The sequence below is a fragment of the Liolophura sinensis genome, chromosome 9 (genome assembly GCF_032854445.1).
Source record: "Liolophura sinensis isolate JHLJ2023 chromosome 9, CUHK_Ljap_v2, whole genome shotgun sequence".
Classification (NCBI taxonomy): Eukaryota; Metazoa; Mollusca; class Polyplacophora; order Chitonida; family Chitonidae; genus Liolophura; species Liolophura sinensis.
The window spans coordinates 11,961,684-11,979,371 of record NC_088303.1 but is presented as its reverse complement, the minus strand read 5'-3'; the positions used below and the strand labels follow the sequence as shown (position 1 = coordinate 11,979,371).

Sequence of the window (17,688 nt, the reverse complement as noted above, 5' to 3'; positions counted from 1 at the left end):
GTCGGAGAGGAAGCCAGCATGAGCTGGACTTGAACACTCAGCAACCGCCTTGGTGGGAGGATCCTGGGTCATTGCTCCATGCTGGAGTGCCCCACCTTGGATTAAGTAACTAAGTAAAATTTCAGATAAAGAAGTGATCAATCAGTGTTTGAAGTGATCAATCAAAGTAACTTTTGTACTTACCCCTTTATGTGTACAGATATGATCAATAAGTGTCATGATCAGATCTAAATCAATCTTCTTGTAATCCATGTTCATCAATGCCTCCAGGGTGCTGAAAGAATAACTGAAAACAAACAAGCATTATTGGACGGTCAGATTCATGAGTGGAGGAGGGTCTGGAGAAAATCAACAAGCTTAGACAATTTAACCTCCAGATATACATGTGTTTACAAACCAAGACTGTGACTTCATTGGTCTGTGGTCAATTAACTTTTTGTTTTAACTGATTGAACCAGCATTCTATTATATTTTGGATTTTCCTACTACATGCAATACTGAACGTCAATGGGTCTAAAATCAGCGATGCATGCTTCAGGTCATACTTGGAAATGGGGGAGGAAGGTTTGTGCAATTTGCCCTACGTTTTTTGCGTCATTTTGTGTCAAATAAATAAAATAAATAAATAATAAAATAAACTAATAGTTATTTTTGCAGTGCCACATTCTAAAATTTCAACTCTCCCACATTTACCAGTCTAAAATTAACCACAACTCAATAAAGAGTCATTATTTCTCAAATGACATGCATGTGTACATAGATGCTTAACATTGAAAATCTACAAACACTCCTACACAGAGCAAAATTCACAATGCTTATCAGGAGAAAAGTTACAGAAATTTGAGTCAAGGTTTGTCTTCCATGCAGCTTGCTTAATATTAAGAAATAAACTATTTAATATATAAACTTATTCAACAATTCCTTGCTGAAACATTTTTTTCCTGATTGGTTGACGTGCTAAAACATCTAGGCATCTCATCTCAGTCATACAAAGAAGACAACTCACTTCCCTTTTAAGGAATAAAACCAGTCCTCAAGCTCCATCTTCTCATCGTCTTCCTGCAGACGCATTTCTCTCGCCTTTCTGCTATATGACCTCCGTTGTGGTTGAGATGCCATGTTGGGTTGGTAGCTGAACAATTGTATAAAGAAATAAAAAAAATTACCAATTCTCCATCTCATCAACTTGTGTACAAGACTTACACTATTGTATTCTTTCTATTGTGAGAAAATTAACCAATGTGGACAGGATATTGTATGCTCTTTGTACAAAATCTATCCAAATTAAAGTGAACATAAAGTCTGCCACTGTATATACAAAGTACACAATTATCACAGAAAAATGTGTAAAAAATCTACAAAGTTTTTCAACCTGCGATGATAAAGTTCAGCATCAGGAATATGGCACTGACAGACATTTCAAGTAGCCATGTTGTAGAAGCCCTTATGAACTTGGCCAATCACTAGCGCTGAAAGCATCACATGATAACTAGCTGTCACATCAAAAAACCTCTCGCTTGTCAGTGTGGTTTCTTATACTGGATAGTCAGATAATGATGCACTAAATTGGATTTTGTGGTTAGTTTAAGTGTTAAACTGATACATTTTGGACCACACATTTGTGAGCAGGGAGGTGAAAACGGCTGCCCATGTCACAATGCGTACATGTTGGGCAGGAAACTGCAGTAACTTGGAATTATTGCTTGAGCGTCATTGCTTGAAAACAAATATTGTGATTTTGCATTATTCTTCCTTAACAAAGTCAGATTTATTATGAAAATATCTTCTCACAATCTGAATGACAGAGTCTCTTAAAATCAGAAGGTCCTGCTATGTTTGGCAAATTCCCGGAAGTCTGTACAGCCAGCTCGGCCAAATGCTTACACCCATGCAGGATGAGGATGAGCAGGGCTGCTAACACACAACGCTTGTAGTCACATTGTTTAATACCAATGGTAGGGTAGAGCTCCTAGGTTTGTGAAGTCATTCTAGATAGCTATAACTATAAAATCTTTGTATACAACAAGGAAACAGGGCTCAAAATGTTTAAAAAATTTTACCTGTCTTAGGTGACAAGTAAAATATTTTTTCACCTGTCTTCACTGAATTATACCTGTACAAATCGCATTTTTTCATTCTTTGTTCACATACATTCAAAGTATAAATCTGAAATATGTATGAGTGTCAAATGTGGCTTGTTTTATTATAGTGATATCTGCATTTTATTGCATTAGCTTCTCTCTTTATGAAATGACAAAGTCTGCATGTGACAGAAACTGGATCCTACGTGACACCTTCAACATTGCAGACTTCAAAGATATCCGTGGAGTTGAAAGAGAGAGAGAGCTATATTAGAACAATATTTGGTAAGGCAGTGTTAGCACAACTGGTGACAGTAAGCAAAATGACAGCAGCCCTTGCTATGTCTATTTTATGGTGAAAAACTACAAAATACTGAGATGATGAATGATCACAATATAAGAATTCTCCACAGCTGTGGGTGGTGGTACATGTGCCTTTGCAATAACATATAGTATCTGAAAACTGATTTACTATGGAGAATTCAGTAATTTCATCTAGCTTATCCATCAATCGTGTGAGTCGGGTGTATCAAGAGTTGGACATATTCAGCCTGCAGAGAATGTCTGAGTTATTGTCAAGTTAGGAACATGCAAAATACTGATTTCCCCAAACAGAAGGTTTAATCAATGGGTATCAAACTCCAGTGCATGTTTCATGATTTAGTATGGTAATTTGCTCAGGCATGGTTTACTTGTCCCCCAGCAGTAAGTTTACTATTTGCCTGTCACTGGTGAAAATCATGTGGCTATTTCAAGCCTGAGGAAAGCTTTAATATCTGCCTGTATATTCAGGATTTGATCTTGGTGACAATCGAACTGGATGGATTAGCTTTTATTAGCCTACATACATGTAGAAAAATGTGATCAAAATGACCCATATACTCCATGCCACTTACATAACTCATAGCATACGTATTATAAGAAGTTGTATTATAAGAAGTTGTATGATGGCAAGCCCAATTACATGTATGTAGGTTGCCAGAGATGTTTGGTTGCCAAAGGCAGAGAAATACTCAAAGAGGCATACCTTTCTGTTATACATGCTTTTTGTTATATCAGCTGTTAATCAAACAGCTCAGGATAAAAAAGACAGAAAGAACATGCATACACCACTTTTTAAGTGAATAAAAATGACAAAACAGAAAAAAACAACAACATTAACAACAACAAAACACAACGTAAGCTGAGTAGATAGCAGGTCTCCTAACAAGGTGCATGTCTGAAAGACTACACAGAATTCACAGCCGGGAGAAGTCGTAGAGAGATGAACAAAAGTTAAGATGGGTGATGACAGCTTTCTTTAATCACCGAGAGCTACATGACACAATCACATTATGGTGAGGGAAACCGGGAAGAGCCTAGGGGAAACCCACAACCATCAGCAGGTCTCTGGAAGACTTATTAAAATGGCCTGTTAGATATCACATTCACAAAGGCAGACAGGATGAACTGAAAGACCACAGCATTTTCAAGACCCCTTCTGCGTTTGTGAATTCTAACATAGGCTTTTACACCACATTTTGGTCAATGATCTTTTAACAGTTCATGACTTGCTCATGTGCAGATGTAAATGTGCCAGTCTGAAAAATCATCAAACTATCTTTCATTTCAGGGCAAAATTTCATAACATTCCAAGCTTCACACATAATGCCCTTGCAGCCAGAGATAATCAAGGACATGTATACATTACCTGGTGACTTCCAAGATGTCTTCCAAATACAGCTCTTGTACAGGATAAGTAAAGCCTGGGATGTTCAGCATGGGACAGTTACCTATAAGTAGAGCACAACTTAACTGAAGACTGACTGATTGATTGATTGATTGATTTGATTTGATTTATTGGTGCTTAATGCCAGACTCAGGAATGTTTCACTAAAAACTGGCTGACTGATTGATTGATTTGATTTGATTAATCAGTGCTTAATGCCAGGCTCAGGAATGTTTCACTGAAAACTGGCTGACTGATGGATTGATTGATTTGATTTATTGGTGCTTAATGCCAGGCTCAGAAACGTTTCGCTAAAAACTGGCTGATTGATCGATTGGTTTGATTTGTTTTATAGTGCATAATGCCAAGCTCAGGAATGTTTCACTGAAAACCGGCTGATTGATTGATTGATTTGATTTATCAGTGCTTAGTGCCAGGCTCAGGAACGTTTCACTAAAAACTGGCTGATTGATCGATTGGTTTGATTTGTTTTATAGTGCATAATGCCAAGCTCAGGAATGTTTCACTAAAAACTGGCTGATTGATTGATTGATTTGATTTGATTTATCAGTGCTTAGTGCCAGGCTCAGGAATGTTTCACTTACATGTATATGATGGAGGTAACATTTATAGGTGGAGGAAACGGGTGTTAACCACTGATCTTGGTCAGGTACCTTATTAACACCCCTGCTTACAACTGTGGCCGAAAAAGCGAGAGCTTGATTTGAGCATGCGGCCTTACTGGGCAAAGGGCTTGTAAGTCACAAAGAGCTAGCACATTAACCATTTGAGTCAAGGTGGGCCTCTGGACCCAGGATGACAAAGCGATCTTAGACTTAAGTCATAATTTTCATCATTAAACTTGGTATGTTCCTTTCTGTTTACATTTTAGCTGAAATTTGTTGTTCAATAACTTGTCCTGCGATATTTTGAGTTTCCGGCATCAGAAATAACACTTTTCAAGTGATTTGAAATTTTGACTTTCTTCTATAAAAGATCGCTTTGTGAACCCAATGCCTCATGTTTGAACACAATGAAGAAACAGGAGGGCAATGATGAAATGTGATGTCACCAAATTCCCCCGGTCACATTAAAAACCTTTCAATAGTTCACTAGGTTGAAAGCAAATAATTCACCTTCAGTATGTACCCTGAAATCAATAAAACACAAGGGCTAAGATATTCATAAGTGTATTGAATAACAGTTACTACATGCAAACTTGGCCCAGATTTTAGCCTGGCCTTAAGTCTCAATGGGCCTGCTCTGAATTATCTCCCTTGTTACATGACAGGGACTAAGATGTAACACGAGATTAAGTTTTGAGGCATGAAACGGCCAGAAGTGGGACCTTGTCTAGTAAAGCATGTGCTGTATGTAGGTTATGTCATAGGAGTGAAATATTTTCTAGGCGACAGAATGTGAAAAAACATCAGCCATTGAGCCTTGCACAAATGTTGAGAGAAGTTGATGTTTAGTCACCTTTGGTACAATACAGGTATTTGACGGACTACACCACTCTAACTCCGAAAGTTGCCACGATCCATTTTTTAGGTCTCACCTAACCACAACTTACTCCCATAAAACCAGGTGGCCTCAAGGGAAGTAATTTGGTGCAGCCCTATTATTTTACTCTCGACTAAGACCATCATTATTAAAGTATCAAGAGACCATAAGATGACGAAATACAGAACTCACCGAAGTATTGTGAGAACATCTCAGCATTCAGAGTAGCGCTCATAAGAACAAGTTTCAAGTCTGATCGCCGCGGAAGGATGTCCTTGAGAATGATGATGAGGAAGTCAGACAGCAAATCTCTCTCGTGGATCTCATCCAGCACAATGTGACTTGCTCGCAGAAGCAGTCTACAAAAAAAAAACAATCCAGGTTGTCTCACAATACTGAGCTAGGTGTATGCAAGATTAACTCTATTCATCCTTATGTAGAACAACTGGATTCAGTCCAGGCTGAAACCTCAACACCTGTCAACAAATGACCCTTGAACTTTCAGGTGTGAAAATATATGTGACACACAAGAACAAAACACTTACAGATCACTCTCCAGCCACTTCAGCAGAATACCCGTCGTGATCTGAGTGGATACTGTTTACACAAGAACAAAACACTTACGGATCACTCTCCAGCCACTTCAGCAGAATACAAGTCGTCATCTGAGAGGACACTGTTCACACAAGAACAAAACACTTACAGATCACTCTCTAGCCACTTCAGCACAATACCCATAGTGATCTGAGTGGACACTGTTTACACAAGAACAAAACACTTACGGATCACTCTCCAGCCACTTCAGCACAATACCCATAGTGATCTGAGTGGACACTGTTTACACAAGAACAAAACACTTACGGATCACTCTCCAGCCACTTCAGCACAATACCCATAGTGATCTGAGTGGACACTGTTTACACAAGAACAAAACACTTACGGATCACTCTCCAGCCACTTCAGCAGAATACAAGTCGTGATCTGAGTGGACACTGTTTACACAAGAACAAAACACTTACAGATCACTCTCCAGCCACTTCAACAGAATACAAGTCGTGATCTGAGTGGACACTGTTTACACAAGAACAAAACACTTACGGATCACTCTCCAGCCACTTCAACAGAATACCCGTCGTGATCTGAGTGGATACTGTTTACACAAGAACAAAACACTTACGGATCACTCTCCAGCCACTTCAGCACAATACAAGTCGTCATCTGAGTGGACACTGTTTACACAAGAACAAAACACTTACGGATCACTCTCCAGCCACTTCAACAGAATACAAGTCGTGATCTGAGTGGATACTGTTTACACAAGAACAAAACACTTACGGATCACTCTCCAGCCACTTCAGCACAATACAAGTCGTGATCTGAGTGGATACTGTTTACACAAGAACAAAACACTTACGGATCACTCTCCAGCCACTTCAGCAGAATACAAGTCGTCATCTGAGTGGACACTGTTCACACAAGAACAAAACACTTACGGATCACTCTCCAGCCACTTCAGCAGAATACAAGTCGTCATCTGAGTGGATACTGTTCACACAAGAACAAAACACTTACAGATCACTCTCCTGCCACTTCAGCAGAATACTCATAGTGAGCTGAGTGGATACTGTTCACACAAGAACAAAACACTTACGGATCAGTCTCCAGCCACTTCAGCAGAATACAAGTCGTCATCTGAGTGGACACTGTTCACACAAGAACAAAACACTTACGGATCACTCTCCAGCCACTTCAGCAGAATACAAGTCGTAATCTGAGTGGACACTGTTTACACAAGAACAAAACACTTACGGATCACTCTCCAGCCACTTCAGCAGAATACAAGTCGTAATCTGAGTGGACACTGTTTACACAAGAACAAAACACTTACAGATCACTCTCCTGCCACTTCAGCAGAATACTCATAGTGAGCTGAGTGGATACTGTTCACACAAGAACAAAACACTTACGGATCACTCTCCAGCCACTTCAGCAGAATACCCGTTGTGCAGTACAGTATAGAGCCTTGTGCTCGTGGCATCTTACTGAAAAGAGATCGTGTAGCAAATGATAATATGATTAACATTACTAAAACTTGTATAAGAATAATTAGCTATGAGGGGATGCAATGTACAGTACATATGGGCAGGTGACATTGTGCAATAGACAGAAATTTCTGCTTAGGATTGAGTGTGGTTCAGCCGTGAATAAAACAAAGAACCTGTCTGGATAGGCCTGACCCTTGGCACTACACACTGCCACCATGCCTACACCCAAAACAGCCTTTTCTACTTTTTCTGTAATAATACTTCACATTATTTCATTTCTCTAATTTCTTCAGTTTCACTGGTGTTTCTATACTTCATATTTTTTCTCCACTTTAATTTCACTGGTGTTTATGCCATATTCAAGAATACACCTCCTGACTAAAAGATAACTAAGCTATTCTTGCATATGGCTCAAAACAACAATCACATAAATATACATTTACAGTCTGTTTGAGATTTAAAGTTCAGCATTATCTGAGGTACATTAAAATAGAAGAAATGATTCCAATGTGAACAAACTTAGCCTTGCTCACCTTTCCAGTCTGATCTGATAGCCAACACTGTTTTTGTTACCACAGGCTTCGGCTCTCTCATCAGCTACACGCTCAGCCACCTAAAACAGGGCAAGCCTCTAGTCAAGCAAGAAACAACTACATTGTTTACTGTGGCGGCAATCCCAGCAGATAGCCCTTTGTGAATACTCCAGTGATATTACATGTACAATGCAAAATGTACATGTATGGGTCTATGCAATTACTCCAGTGATATCACATGTATAGGTCTCCTCCAACACACATATAATTTGGGAGAGAACCACTCTAGTGATATCACATGTATGGGACTAATCCAGTACGTGTATGCTTACACACAGAACTACTCCAGTGATACCACATGTATAGGTTGTTTATGTATGTCTGACATAGTACACTTACAGAGACGGCACTGATTCTCCTGGGCTGGGTACATACAACATGGCAGGCAGACCCCTTCCCCTTGTCTATGAAATCATCCAGAATGAACTGTGCTACCTGGGAACAAAGCAGTAGACACAGACATAGGCAAAGTTCACAGAAATTGTAGAGATAATGTAGCAAACTTGTGCTGACACTTTGGTAAAACTGTAGAGATAACGCATTGAAAATATAGAAACATTGAAATGAAAATGTAGAGATACTGTTGTAAACATGTAGGAAAAACAGAAATACTGAAGTGAAAATGCATTGAAATACTTTGTGTGAAAATGTAGAGTTATTTTAGCAAAAATAGAGACACCATAATGAAAATGTAGAGACACTGTAATGAAAATGTAGAGACAATGTAGTAAAAATGTACAGACCCGGTAGTGAAAATGTACAGACCCGGTAGTGAAAATGTAATAAATGTGAAGTGATACCATAGTGAAAAGGTGGAGACACAGAAGTGAAAATGTAACGAAAACAAGGAAATATTATAGTGAAAACAGAGAGAAACTGTAGAAAAAATGTAGAGATAATGTTACCATGGATAAATATTCCTCACCCATAATTTATTTTCAACGTGTGAAGGTCTGCCAGCAATCAACAGATGGTTGTGGGTTTCCTCCAGGCTCTGCCCGGTTTCCTCCCAATATTAATGCTGGTCGCTGTCATATCAGTGAATTATTCTTGAGTATGGCGTAAAACACCAATTGAGTAAGTAAATAAAATAAATGTACATGTATCAGCATAAATTTCCAGAGGTATGTGCATATGTGTAAACCATTTAATCTTCACAACAGTGAAGCAATATTCACAACAGTCTTCTACAATATTTACCTTAAAGTGTTAAATAGGGAAGATGGAGCATTCGTTTTCATCCTTGTTTTAGAGGGCAGAGGAATTTCTCAACTTTTACTGTGATAACTAAGCACAATATACTTTACTGTGATAACTAAGCACATTGTACTTTACTGTAATAACTAAGCACAATGTACTTTACTGTGATAACTTAGCACAGTGCACTTTACTGTGATAACTAAGCACAGTGTACTTTACTGTGATAACTAAGTGCAATGTACTTTACTGTGATAACTAAGTGCAATGAACTTTACTGTGATAACTAAGTGCAATGTACTTTACTGTGATAACTAAGCACAATGTTGTTTACTGTGAAAACTAAGCAGTGTACTTTTACTGTGATAACTATGCACAATGTATTTTACTGTGATAACTAAGCACAATGTACATTACTGTGATAAATAAGCACATTGTACTTTACTGTGATAGCTAGCACAATGTACTTTACTGTACTTTACTGTGATAGCTAGCACAATGTAATTTACTGTACTTTACCGTGATAGCTAGCACAATGTACTTTACTGTGATAGCTAGCACAATGTACTTTACTGTGATAACTAAGCAAAATGTTCTTTCCTGTGATAATTAAGTACAACCTACTTTACTGTGATAACTAAGCACAATGTACTTTACTGTGATAACTAAGCACAATGTATTTTACTGTGATAACTAAGCGCAATGTATTTTACTGTGACAGCTACCACAATGTACTTTATTGTGATGGCTACCACAATATACTTTACTGTGATAACTAAGCACAATATACTTTACTGTGATAACTAAGCACAATGTACTTTACTGTGATAACTAAGCACAATGTGTTTTACTGTGATAACTAAGTGCAATTGTACTGTACTGTGATAGCTAGCACAATATACTTTACTGTGATAACTAAGTACAATATACTTTACTGTGATAACTAAGCACAATATACTTTACTGTGATAACTAAGTACAATGTAAACATGATACATGTAACTCGGGGGAACCACACTTCACAAGTACACTAACAAACACAGGGATTCAAGAAAATCATGACGACACTTTACCTGAGTGGTTTTCCCACACCCTGTTTCTCCACTGATCACAGTTACCTGGCTTCCACAAACAACTTCCAAAATTTTCTGAAATGAATGAATAGCAATGTTTTAAAGAGGTAACTCAGGAGAAAACAAATGAGACGTTTTAAAACACTACACACTGGCTTCATTGTTCGCCACGGGTCATTCATCCTGCGTATCCACCAATTTGCTAGCTGATCACAAATGTTCAAGTGATGTATGCCGGGTGTTCAAGTGATGTGTACTGGGTGTTCAAGTGATGTGTACTGGGTGTTCAAGTGATGTGTACTGGGTGTTCAAGTGATGTATGCCGGGTGTTCAAGTGATGTGTACTGGGTGTTCAAGTGATGTGTATTGGGTGTTCAAGTGATGTGTACTGGGTGTTCAAGTGATGTATGCCGGGTGTTCAAGTGATGTGTACTGGGTGTTCAAGTGATGTGTACTGGGTGTTCAAGTGATGTGTACTGGGTGTTCAAGTGATGTGTACTGGGTGTTCAAGTGATGTATGCCGGGTGTTCAAGTGATGTGTACTGGGTGTTCAAGTGATGTGTACTGGGTGTTCAAGTGATGTGTACTGGGTGTTCAAGTGATGCATACCAGATGTTCAAGTGACGTACTAATTTCAAACATTCCATTTAAAAATTGGCTGCTTCATTCATCGGGATTTGAAATGGGATCTTTATGACTGTAGTCCAGCTCACTAACATCTGAGCTGTTGGGAATTCCTTGTTTGCTACTGCCAGTATAAGCGCCAGAAAGCTGGTTCCGTTACACCCTTCTAAGGAAGCCAGGAAAGGCCATCATTATACCACTGTACTATTTTTTCTTGGTACTGACACTTTTCAACAACAACAACACTCCATTGAGCATAACACATCTATTAAAGCTTCTAAATGAGTTGTTTCATGTATCTGCACAAGTTCATATGTTTAAAGCAGTACATACTACATTGCTGGGGATTTTTTTTTGGCCTGTGGTGTTTATTCAGAGAAATTCCCATGTTGAGAAATATCATTTTCCTTGAATTCTTCAATGGATCAAGCTCTGCTGGTAAAAAGTGTTTGAAGTCTATATAAACACAGAAATCTGCAGCATTCTTTCAGGCTAAGGTACGTTAACTTAATGGGTACCTTTAAACTCTGTTTGAAAAACTTACATTAAGTTGGTTAATGCTAACATAAATGATAATACGAAGTAAAAGTATGTGGTGAACCTATGTAGTTTGTCATGGCACAATGTGTAATGGACAACATCTTAAGAGCTTCATATAAGACCACATCAACATTGCTAATATACTAGTGAAATACATAGTTTCACAGGCCCATACATGTGCGCTGCATAGGTATTAATTAAGGTGAATTTTATTAACCTTTAGAAAAATTTGTCCTGCTTTAGTCGCTAAAACGGCAATTTCATGAAACGCATCACTTGCCAAACAATGAAACCACTGTGTAAGTCAGTTACCACCTATGGTTTTGGTTTCCAAGATAAATGATCACCCATTCTTGACCGTCTTTTGTCACCTTGGTCACTTCGCTACCTCTGTGACAAAAGACAGCCTTGACTGGGTGATCATCTAGCTTGCACACCTCAGGCGGTAACTATGACATGTAACATATAAGGATGAATAAGGATGAAGGTAAGGTAAAAAGAAATTAAAAGTCAGAATGTGCCATCACTGCTGAGGGAGTGAGCACGTTTGGCAAAACATCCTTCTTTGCTAACAAAATTAAAATTTTCAAGAATAGATCAAACTATTACGTTTCAGAAAATTTGCACCTGTATTATTTATATTGTTAAAATGATTCTAAATTTTGAGAAATGCTGAAACCCAGTCACATTTTATTAATTTCACCAACTTTACTGCAAACTGTTTGACAGTAACACTTGCATAGGCAAAGTTGATATTTGTGAAAGCTAATTATTTGCGCTAATTTAAAATAAAAGCAAAAATTCAGCTGGTTTTTCAATGATTGCAACAAATCTCCAGTAAAATCTTAGAATTATGTCAACATACATCAGATCTTCCTATCTCTTTTTTATTACCTCTCTCATGGAGAATGATGGAAGCTTTTTCCTGAACTCCAACATTCTCTGATAACGAGAGCTCTGTCGGCTTTCTTCAATATCCTTCAACAATTTCTGGTCGATATATGGGTCTCTTGTGATAGTAAACTGGTCCATTTCTGGGAGAAATTGTCAAAAAATAAAAAAAGCACAACACATACTGATGTGAAAAGTTCCACTAATCATAATTTGCATCAAGGGTTAAGGTGAAAAAAGGTCAAACATCCACATAAATATGAATGTAAACACTTATAGATAAATATCAGCATCCATTAGCTCTGCATGAAAGCAAAATATATCAAAGAGAAAAAAACTGTTCTATATACAAAAACAAAGCACCCCAACCTAATTACCATTACTTAATATTTCAGAAAATACAATTCCAAACCTTAAGTTGGGTAAATGTACAACTGTTGATTTTAATATGTACATGTACAGAGGTACTGATTAGAAGTAATACAGTGGATTTAAATTAGTGCTTTCTCTTCCCAAAACAATACTTAATACAATGATTTGACAAGAAGCAATAATACTCAATCAGTAAAAGGGGGTGCTCCGTGGCTTAGTTGGTTAGAGCAGCGTAATGACCCAGGAGACTCTCACCAATGCGATCGCTCTGAAGCTCATGCTGGCTCCCTCTCCTGCCATAAATGGGAAGGTCTACCAGCAACCTGCGGATGGTCGTGAGTTTCCACCAGGCTCTGCCCGGTTTTCCTCCCACCATAATGCTGTCTGTCATCGTATAAGTGAAATATTCTTGGGTACAATGTAAAACATAAGTAAATAAATCAATCAGTGAATGAATCAATATTCAGAGTGAAGATTACACACCATTAAAAAAGCAGTTGGTGAAAGTCATTACAAATATAGTGACAGTCAACATTTGACAGATCATAAATACCTATATCCTCTGAACCAGTGTTCAGAGGTATGAAGTCTTCGTCTTTGATAAATCTGTAAACTTTGGAGATTTCAGAGTCAGCCTCCATGTCCACATCTTCTTGGTTTTCTGTCTTCATCTCAGATGTTTCAGCTTTGTGCTGTGATTCTATTGCTGCAGTTTGCACATCTTCTCTCTTTATGCTTGACTGGCTTTGGGTTTTGTCACTATCAGCCAATAGTTCCATGTCTTCTTTATCATCCCACCAGGAGTCTGGGACAGACCTGTGATCGGCCACCTCAGGTTTTGAACTCCTAGTTGTACCTTGAGGAAAACTGCCTGAGTATGATTTGCTGCAGTCGGAAGTGATATCTTTATAGGACCTTTGTGGCTGAGGAGGAACAGATTCTGAAGTCTGAATATCGTGTAAAAGTCGGCGGATATGTTGTTCCCTGTGGTCATCCAGCGGGACAAACTGCCTCTGCAAAGACCAAAGACATAATATGTTACTTGTCCAAACAGTATTTGTCACCAGTACTGCAAGTATGCCAACCGTAGCACTTACAATACAGAAGAAGCCTGCTGTTGTTTTTCTTTCTTTCTTTTTTTAAATCACAAAATCTTTTCATAAAAGTTAAGTCCTGAAAAGCACAAAATGCTACATCTTTCCTGACAAAACAAAATTTGTCCAGAAACTGGCCAATTAGCTGCGAGATGGGTCATCCATGAAGATCCATGACTAAGTCTAATTGGTTAAGATGGAATTTTAAGCCTAATTTAAAGTCACAACTTTCAGACTGGTTCATACCTCTGCTAGTTCTTTTTCTTCCTTGCGAACTTTCCCACGCCTGGCGTACCACATACCAATCTCCCTTCCCTTCAGCCCTGGAGGTGGCCCATGGCCACGACCTCTTCCTGAATGACCCCCTGACCCCTCACCTCTGTCATGACCCCTGGTATACCCTCTCCTTGAACCTCTCCAGCCCCCTGTGACAAGAAGCAGATTGTGAAGGTATGGAAGGGAATAGTTCAAATAAGATCATAGCTCGTAATAGAATAAAAAAGCAAGAAGTGAGCAATTTTTACTGAAGCTGAATGCCAACATTTAAATAAAATTACTGTTGTCAACTAAACAGATAGGAAAAAAGAAATCCCATTTCACAGTCACTTGGTTTGTTTCTCTGTACATGTGTGTTGGGGGTTCCAGCCAGCAGAGGGGGTAGGAAAGGATCAGTAATGGACCGTCTCCCACTACCTTACTTCTTCTACTGGTTGGCACAGTTGCAAGGACAGCACTATTGGTATTGATGTTTTTGAATGTATGAATGTATATAGCTTCTCTTTTCAAACTGCACGGTGCTTTAACTTGTTTTATATATACTGATGTAATTTTGATTGGACTCTGAAGTACATGTATCCTATATATTTGTTTTCTCTGTGAAGGCCTTGGGGAAGAACAGTTTCATTGTAAACTGGCCAAGCTACCTTTGATAAATTAAGATATTATTATTATTTTCTCCTCCATGGAAACTGTATATTAAGCAGAGGTACTATGTGCATCAGCAGCAATCTCATGTTCTTATCATTATAAACAAATCAGCCTTGAGAGGTTTTATTATCTGTTTTCCACATTAGATGACAGATGACAGTTCATCTAGTAATTAGAACACATTTGTATCTGCAGATTTACCACGGTGATCTGCATGAGAGTGATGGTCCTCCTCCTCCCCCCACCTGGAGCCTCCGTGACGGTGATACCCTCTACCCCCTCCTCCATGGCCTCGACGACCACCACCCCTGAATGACATCACAAGCCAATCTGTAAATACATTTTGAAAGCATATCAATGTACTTTCAATATTAAATAATGTAATTTATAATTTATATAAAGGTGAAATATTAGGATTTCCCTCACTGATAAAAATACATATCTCACTGGCTCAGTTAGATATTACTTTTGATACTACACATCTAGCATGCCTAGACGAGTACATGCTCCAAAGGGCTGCCCCAACTGCAGTATCATGCCAGACACCAGACATAACACCCCACCCAGTCACATTTTATACTGACACTGGGCCAACCAGCCCTGTTTCCCTGCTCTAACCTCTCAGAGATGAGTGCCAAGTGAGGCAGCAACAAGTGCCTTTTTTAGTCTTTGGTATGACCCAACCTGGGTTTGAACCTGATCTCTAATGATTAGGCCACTGAAATGTTCTCATTCAGCAGTAAAGTGACATTAAATGACAACATACTGTTTGATACAGATAATCAAAGAAAAACCAACATACAGCTGGATGTAAGTTGGCAATTTCACAACTCTTGCCACAATACACTTGATTTGATACCAAGAAAGTCTCAACCACTGTGCACATTGTTGTTGTTGTCACCTGAATTCCACTTATTTTCAGGTACAGTTCTCAGAGCATCATCCACTAATTTGTTGTTCATTCACCTATACCTTCCCCTGTTATCTTTCACTCTGGCATCTGCTGCCATTGCTGCGGGTAAGTGAGGTACCCAAATGTGGCCTGTCGTGAACAAAATTCCATTTTTGGAAAGCGAATTAGAATCTTAAATGTTAGGGCAAGTTGACAATAATACATGTCAGTTTAAAAGAACAACAACTATTGTTCAACTGTACTGAATTATACATGTATGATTTTAATCCTGTCTTGTCCATTTTACTCTTTAAACTGTAACATTATTCAATGGAAAATTATTGCAATGTCTGGTCCACTGTTTATTTTGACACTAACACTATGATCGTCGAATATTAAAAATATTCATTAAGAGTTCATTAAGATCGACTGTGCATGCATTAAATATCAGCTTTCAAATCAGTTTCAGGTTGCAAACTAAGGATGTTCCACAGCAATTCTCCTCAAATGACATGGTTACAAAGTTAAGTTTTTGATTCAAAACGGGCCGGTCTAAAGACGGGAACGACAGACTGGATGGGTATATAGACAGGTATTCAGAGGAGTCAGCTACATGTACACAGTGACCACAACACAGAAACTACTATGTGGACATCAATCACAATCAAGCTATCCAGAAATATACAATACTAGGCAATCTAATTACATTTCTGGCCTATTTCTTGAATGTCCGAAAAACTTATCACTAATGCTGATCTGGGAAGCTGTTTTCACTGGGTTATCTCCTTTGTTTGGTCTGTCAGATTTGTAGTTCAAGATTGCCATGACATTTTGTTCGGCTAAGAATGGCCCCAAACCAACTCCAGAGTGTGATTCATGGAAAAATTTGATGCAGTGTCCGTGGCACTGCGCCACGGCATTTGGCTGAAAAATTATCTATCAAATACATATGCCTTAAGGTTGCAGAGACTTCTGTTACACGTGACTTCCGTTGACCTGTTATTTCCACGGTCGCATGGATCCGAGATTCCTTTGTGATGCTTAAAGTGAACGACTGTACTGGCAGTCTCTACATATTTAACACGGACAGGTAGCTGCATCAGGTTTTGAAACGAAGCCCACTCTGACATTGGTTACAGGGCCATCCTTTGCCAAACAAAATTCTGCCACACTTAATGAGTATCAATTACACTTGTAATCTACATGTAGCTCAATTCTACGTCTAGACTAGCCCTACCACAACGTGCTTTCGCCTGGCCGTAGGGGAGAATACATTGACCGTTTGGAGCCCTCCATCAAACATATGCTATGAATGTTCCAACATGTATCCTTAGTAAAACCCACACAATGTGTGCTCGTTGAACTACCTTGTAGAAAGAAACCCAAAGACAAACATCAAAACTCCGGCTCGATGGTTTCCTCGGCATGCTAGGAGTGATCGTGATATTTTAACTACTGTACTGTAAATGCAATTAAATTAAACCTGGAGGTCTACTTTCAACAATTTCTGATATTTATCTGCCTAAACTAAAGTAAATATGAATCAACCATCCCGATGCCAAATTTCGTGAGTAAGTACTAAGTGTGGAAGACAAAAGCACATAATTAAACAGTAAGAATCTCAGAAAAGGAAAAACTACCTGACACAGAAATTGCTAAATTCAGCCTACGATATCCTCCAAGCTGCGAAATCATTCAGCTTGACGTCTGGGATTATTAAGAAGGAATTCTCATGGTCGAGATTTCACTTTCGAGAAGTCCTAAATGTACCCCGAATACCGAAGAGCTCTCAGCAAGGGCAGATAATTTGGCCAGGTTTTCACCCTCACCAAAATTTCATAAATCAAATTTTCCGTCACTGTTTCATTAATAATGTTATTTGGGTTATAGTACCATAAGGTGACGTGATTTACGAAAACATTTACGAAAAGTATATCGAAGAAGTTTGTCTTTACATTGTACCTATAGGTCCAGTATATGGTGTTATACTATGTTTATGTAGTTGCGGAGTAGGGTACTAACTCTACAGTTAACTCTACGAGTAACACGCAGTTCTAAGTTTTACGGAATGATCTTTGTAATTAAAAATAGTAGCCTAACCCGTTTTGAGACTCGGCGAAGCTAATGAGGCTATGGCATTTGGCGCTGT

General features: G+C 38.6%; 1 protein-coding gene across 1 annotated transcript in view; it reads right to left on the bottom strand.

The window, feature by feature from the left end:
* LOC135475602 (ATP-dependent DNA/RNA helicase DHX36-like) overlaps nt 1-14,263 on the bottom strand; it is a 30,612-nt gene extending 16,349 nt beyond the window's left edge. Inside the window, exons 1-12 of the mRNA XM_064755529.1 lie at nt 14,245-14,263; nt 13,967-14,145; nt 13,180-13,639; nt 12,258-12,397; nt 10,200-10,274; nt 8,270-8,365; nt 7,871-7,950; nt 7,260-7,334; nt 5,485-5,651; nt 3,772-3,853; nt 1,007-1,132; nt 184-286 (exon numbers count right to left, since the gene is read on the bottom strand). Of these exons, the coding sequence (XP_064611599.1) occupies nt 184-286; nt 1,007-1,132; nt 3,772-3,853; nt 5,485-5,651; nt 7,260-7,334; nt 7,871-7,950; nt 8,270-8,365; nt 10,200-10,274; nt 12,258-12,397; nt 13,180-13,639; nt 13,967-14,145; nt 14,245-14,263 (1,602 nt within the window). The remainder of the gene's footprint in view (nt 1-183; nt 287-1,006; nt 1,133-3,771; nt 3,854-5,484; nt 5,652-7,259; nt 7,335-7,870; nt 7,951-8,269; nt 8,366-10,199; nt 10,275-12,257; nt 12,398-13,179; nt 13,640-13,966; nt 14,146-14,244) is intronic.
* Between the last annotated feature and the right edge of the window lie 3,425 nt (nt 14,264-17,688).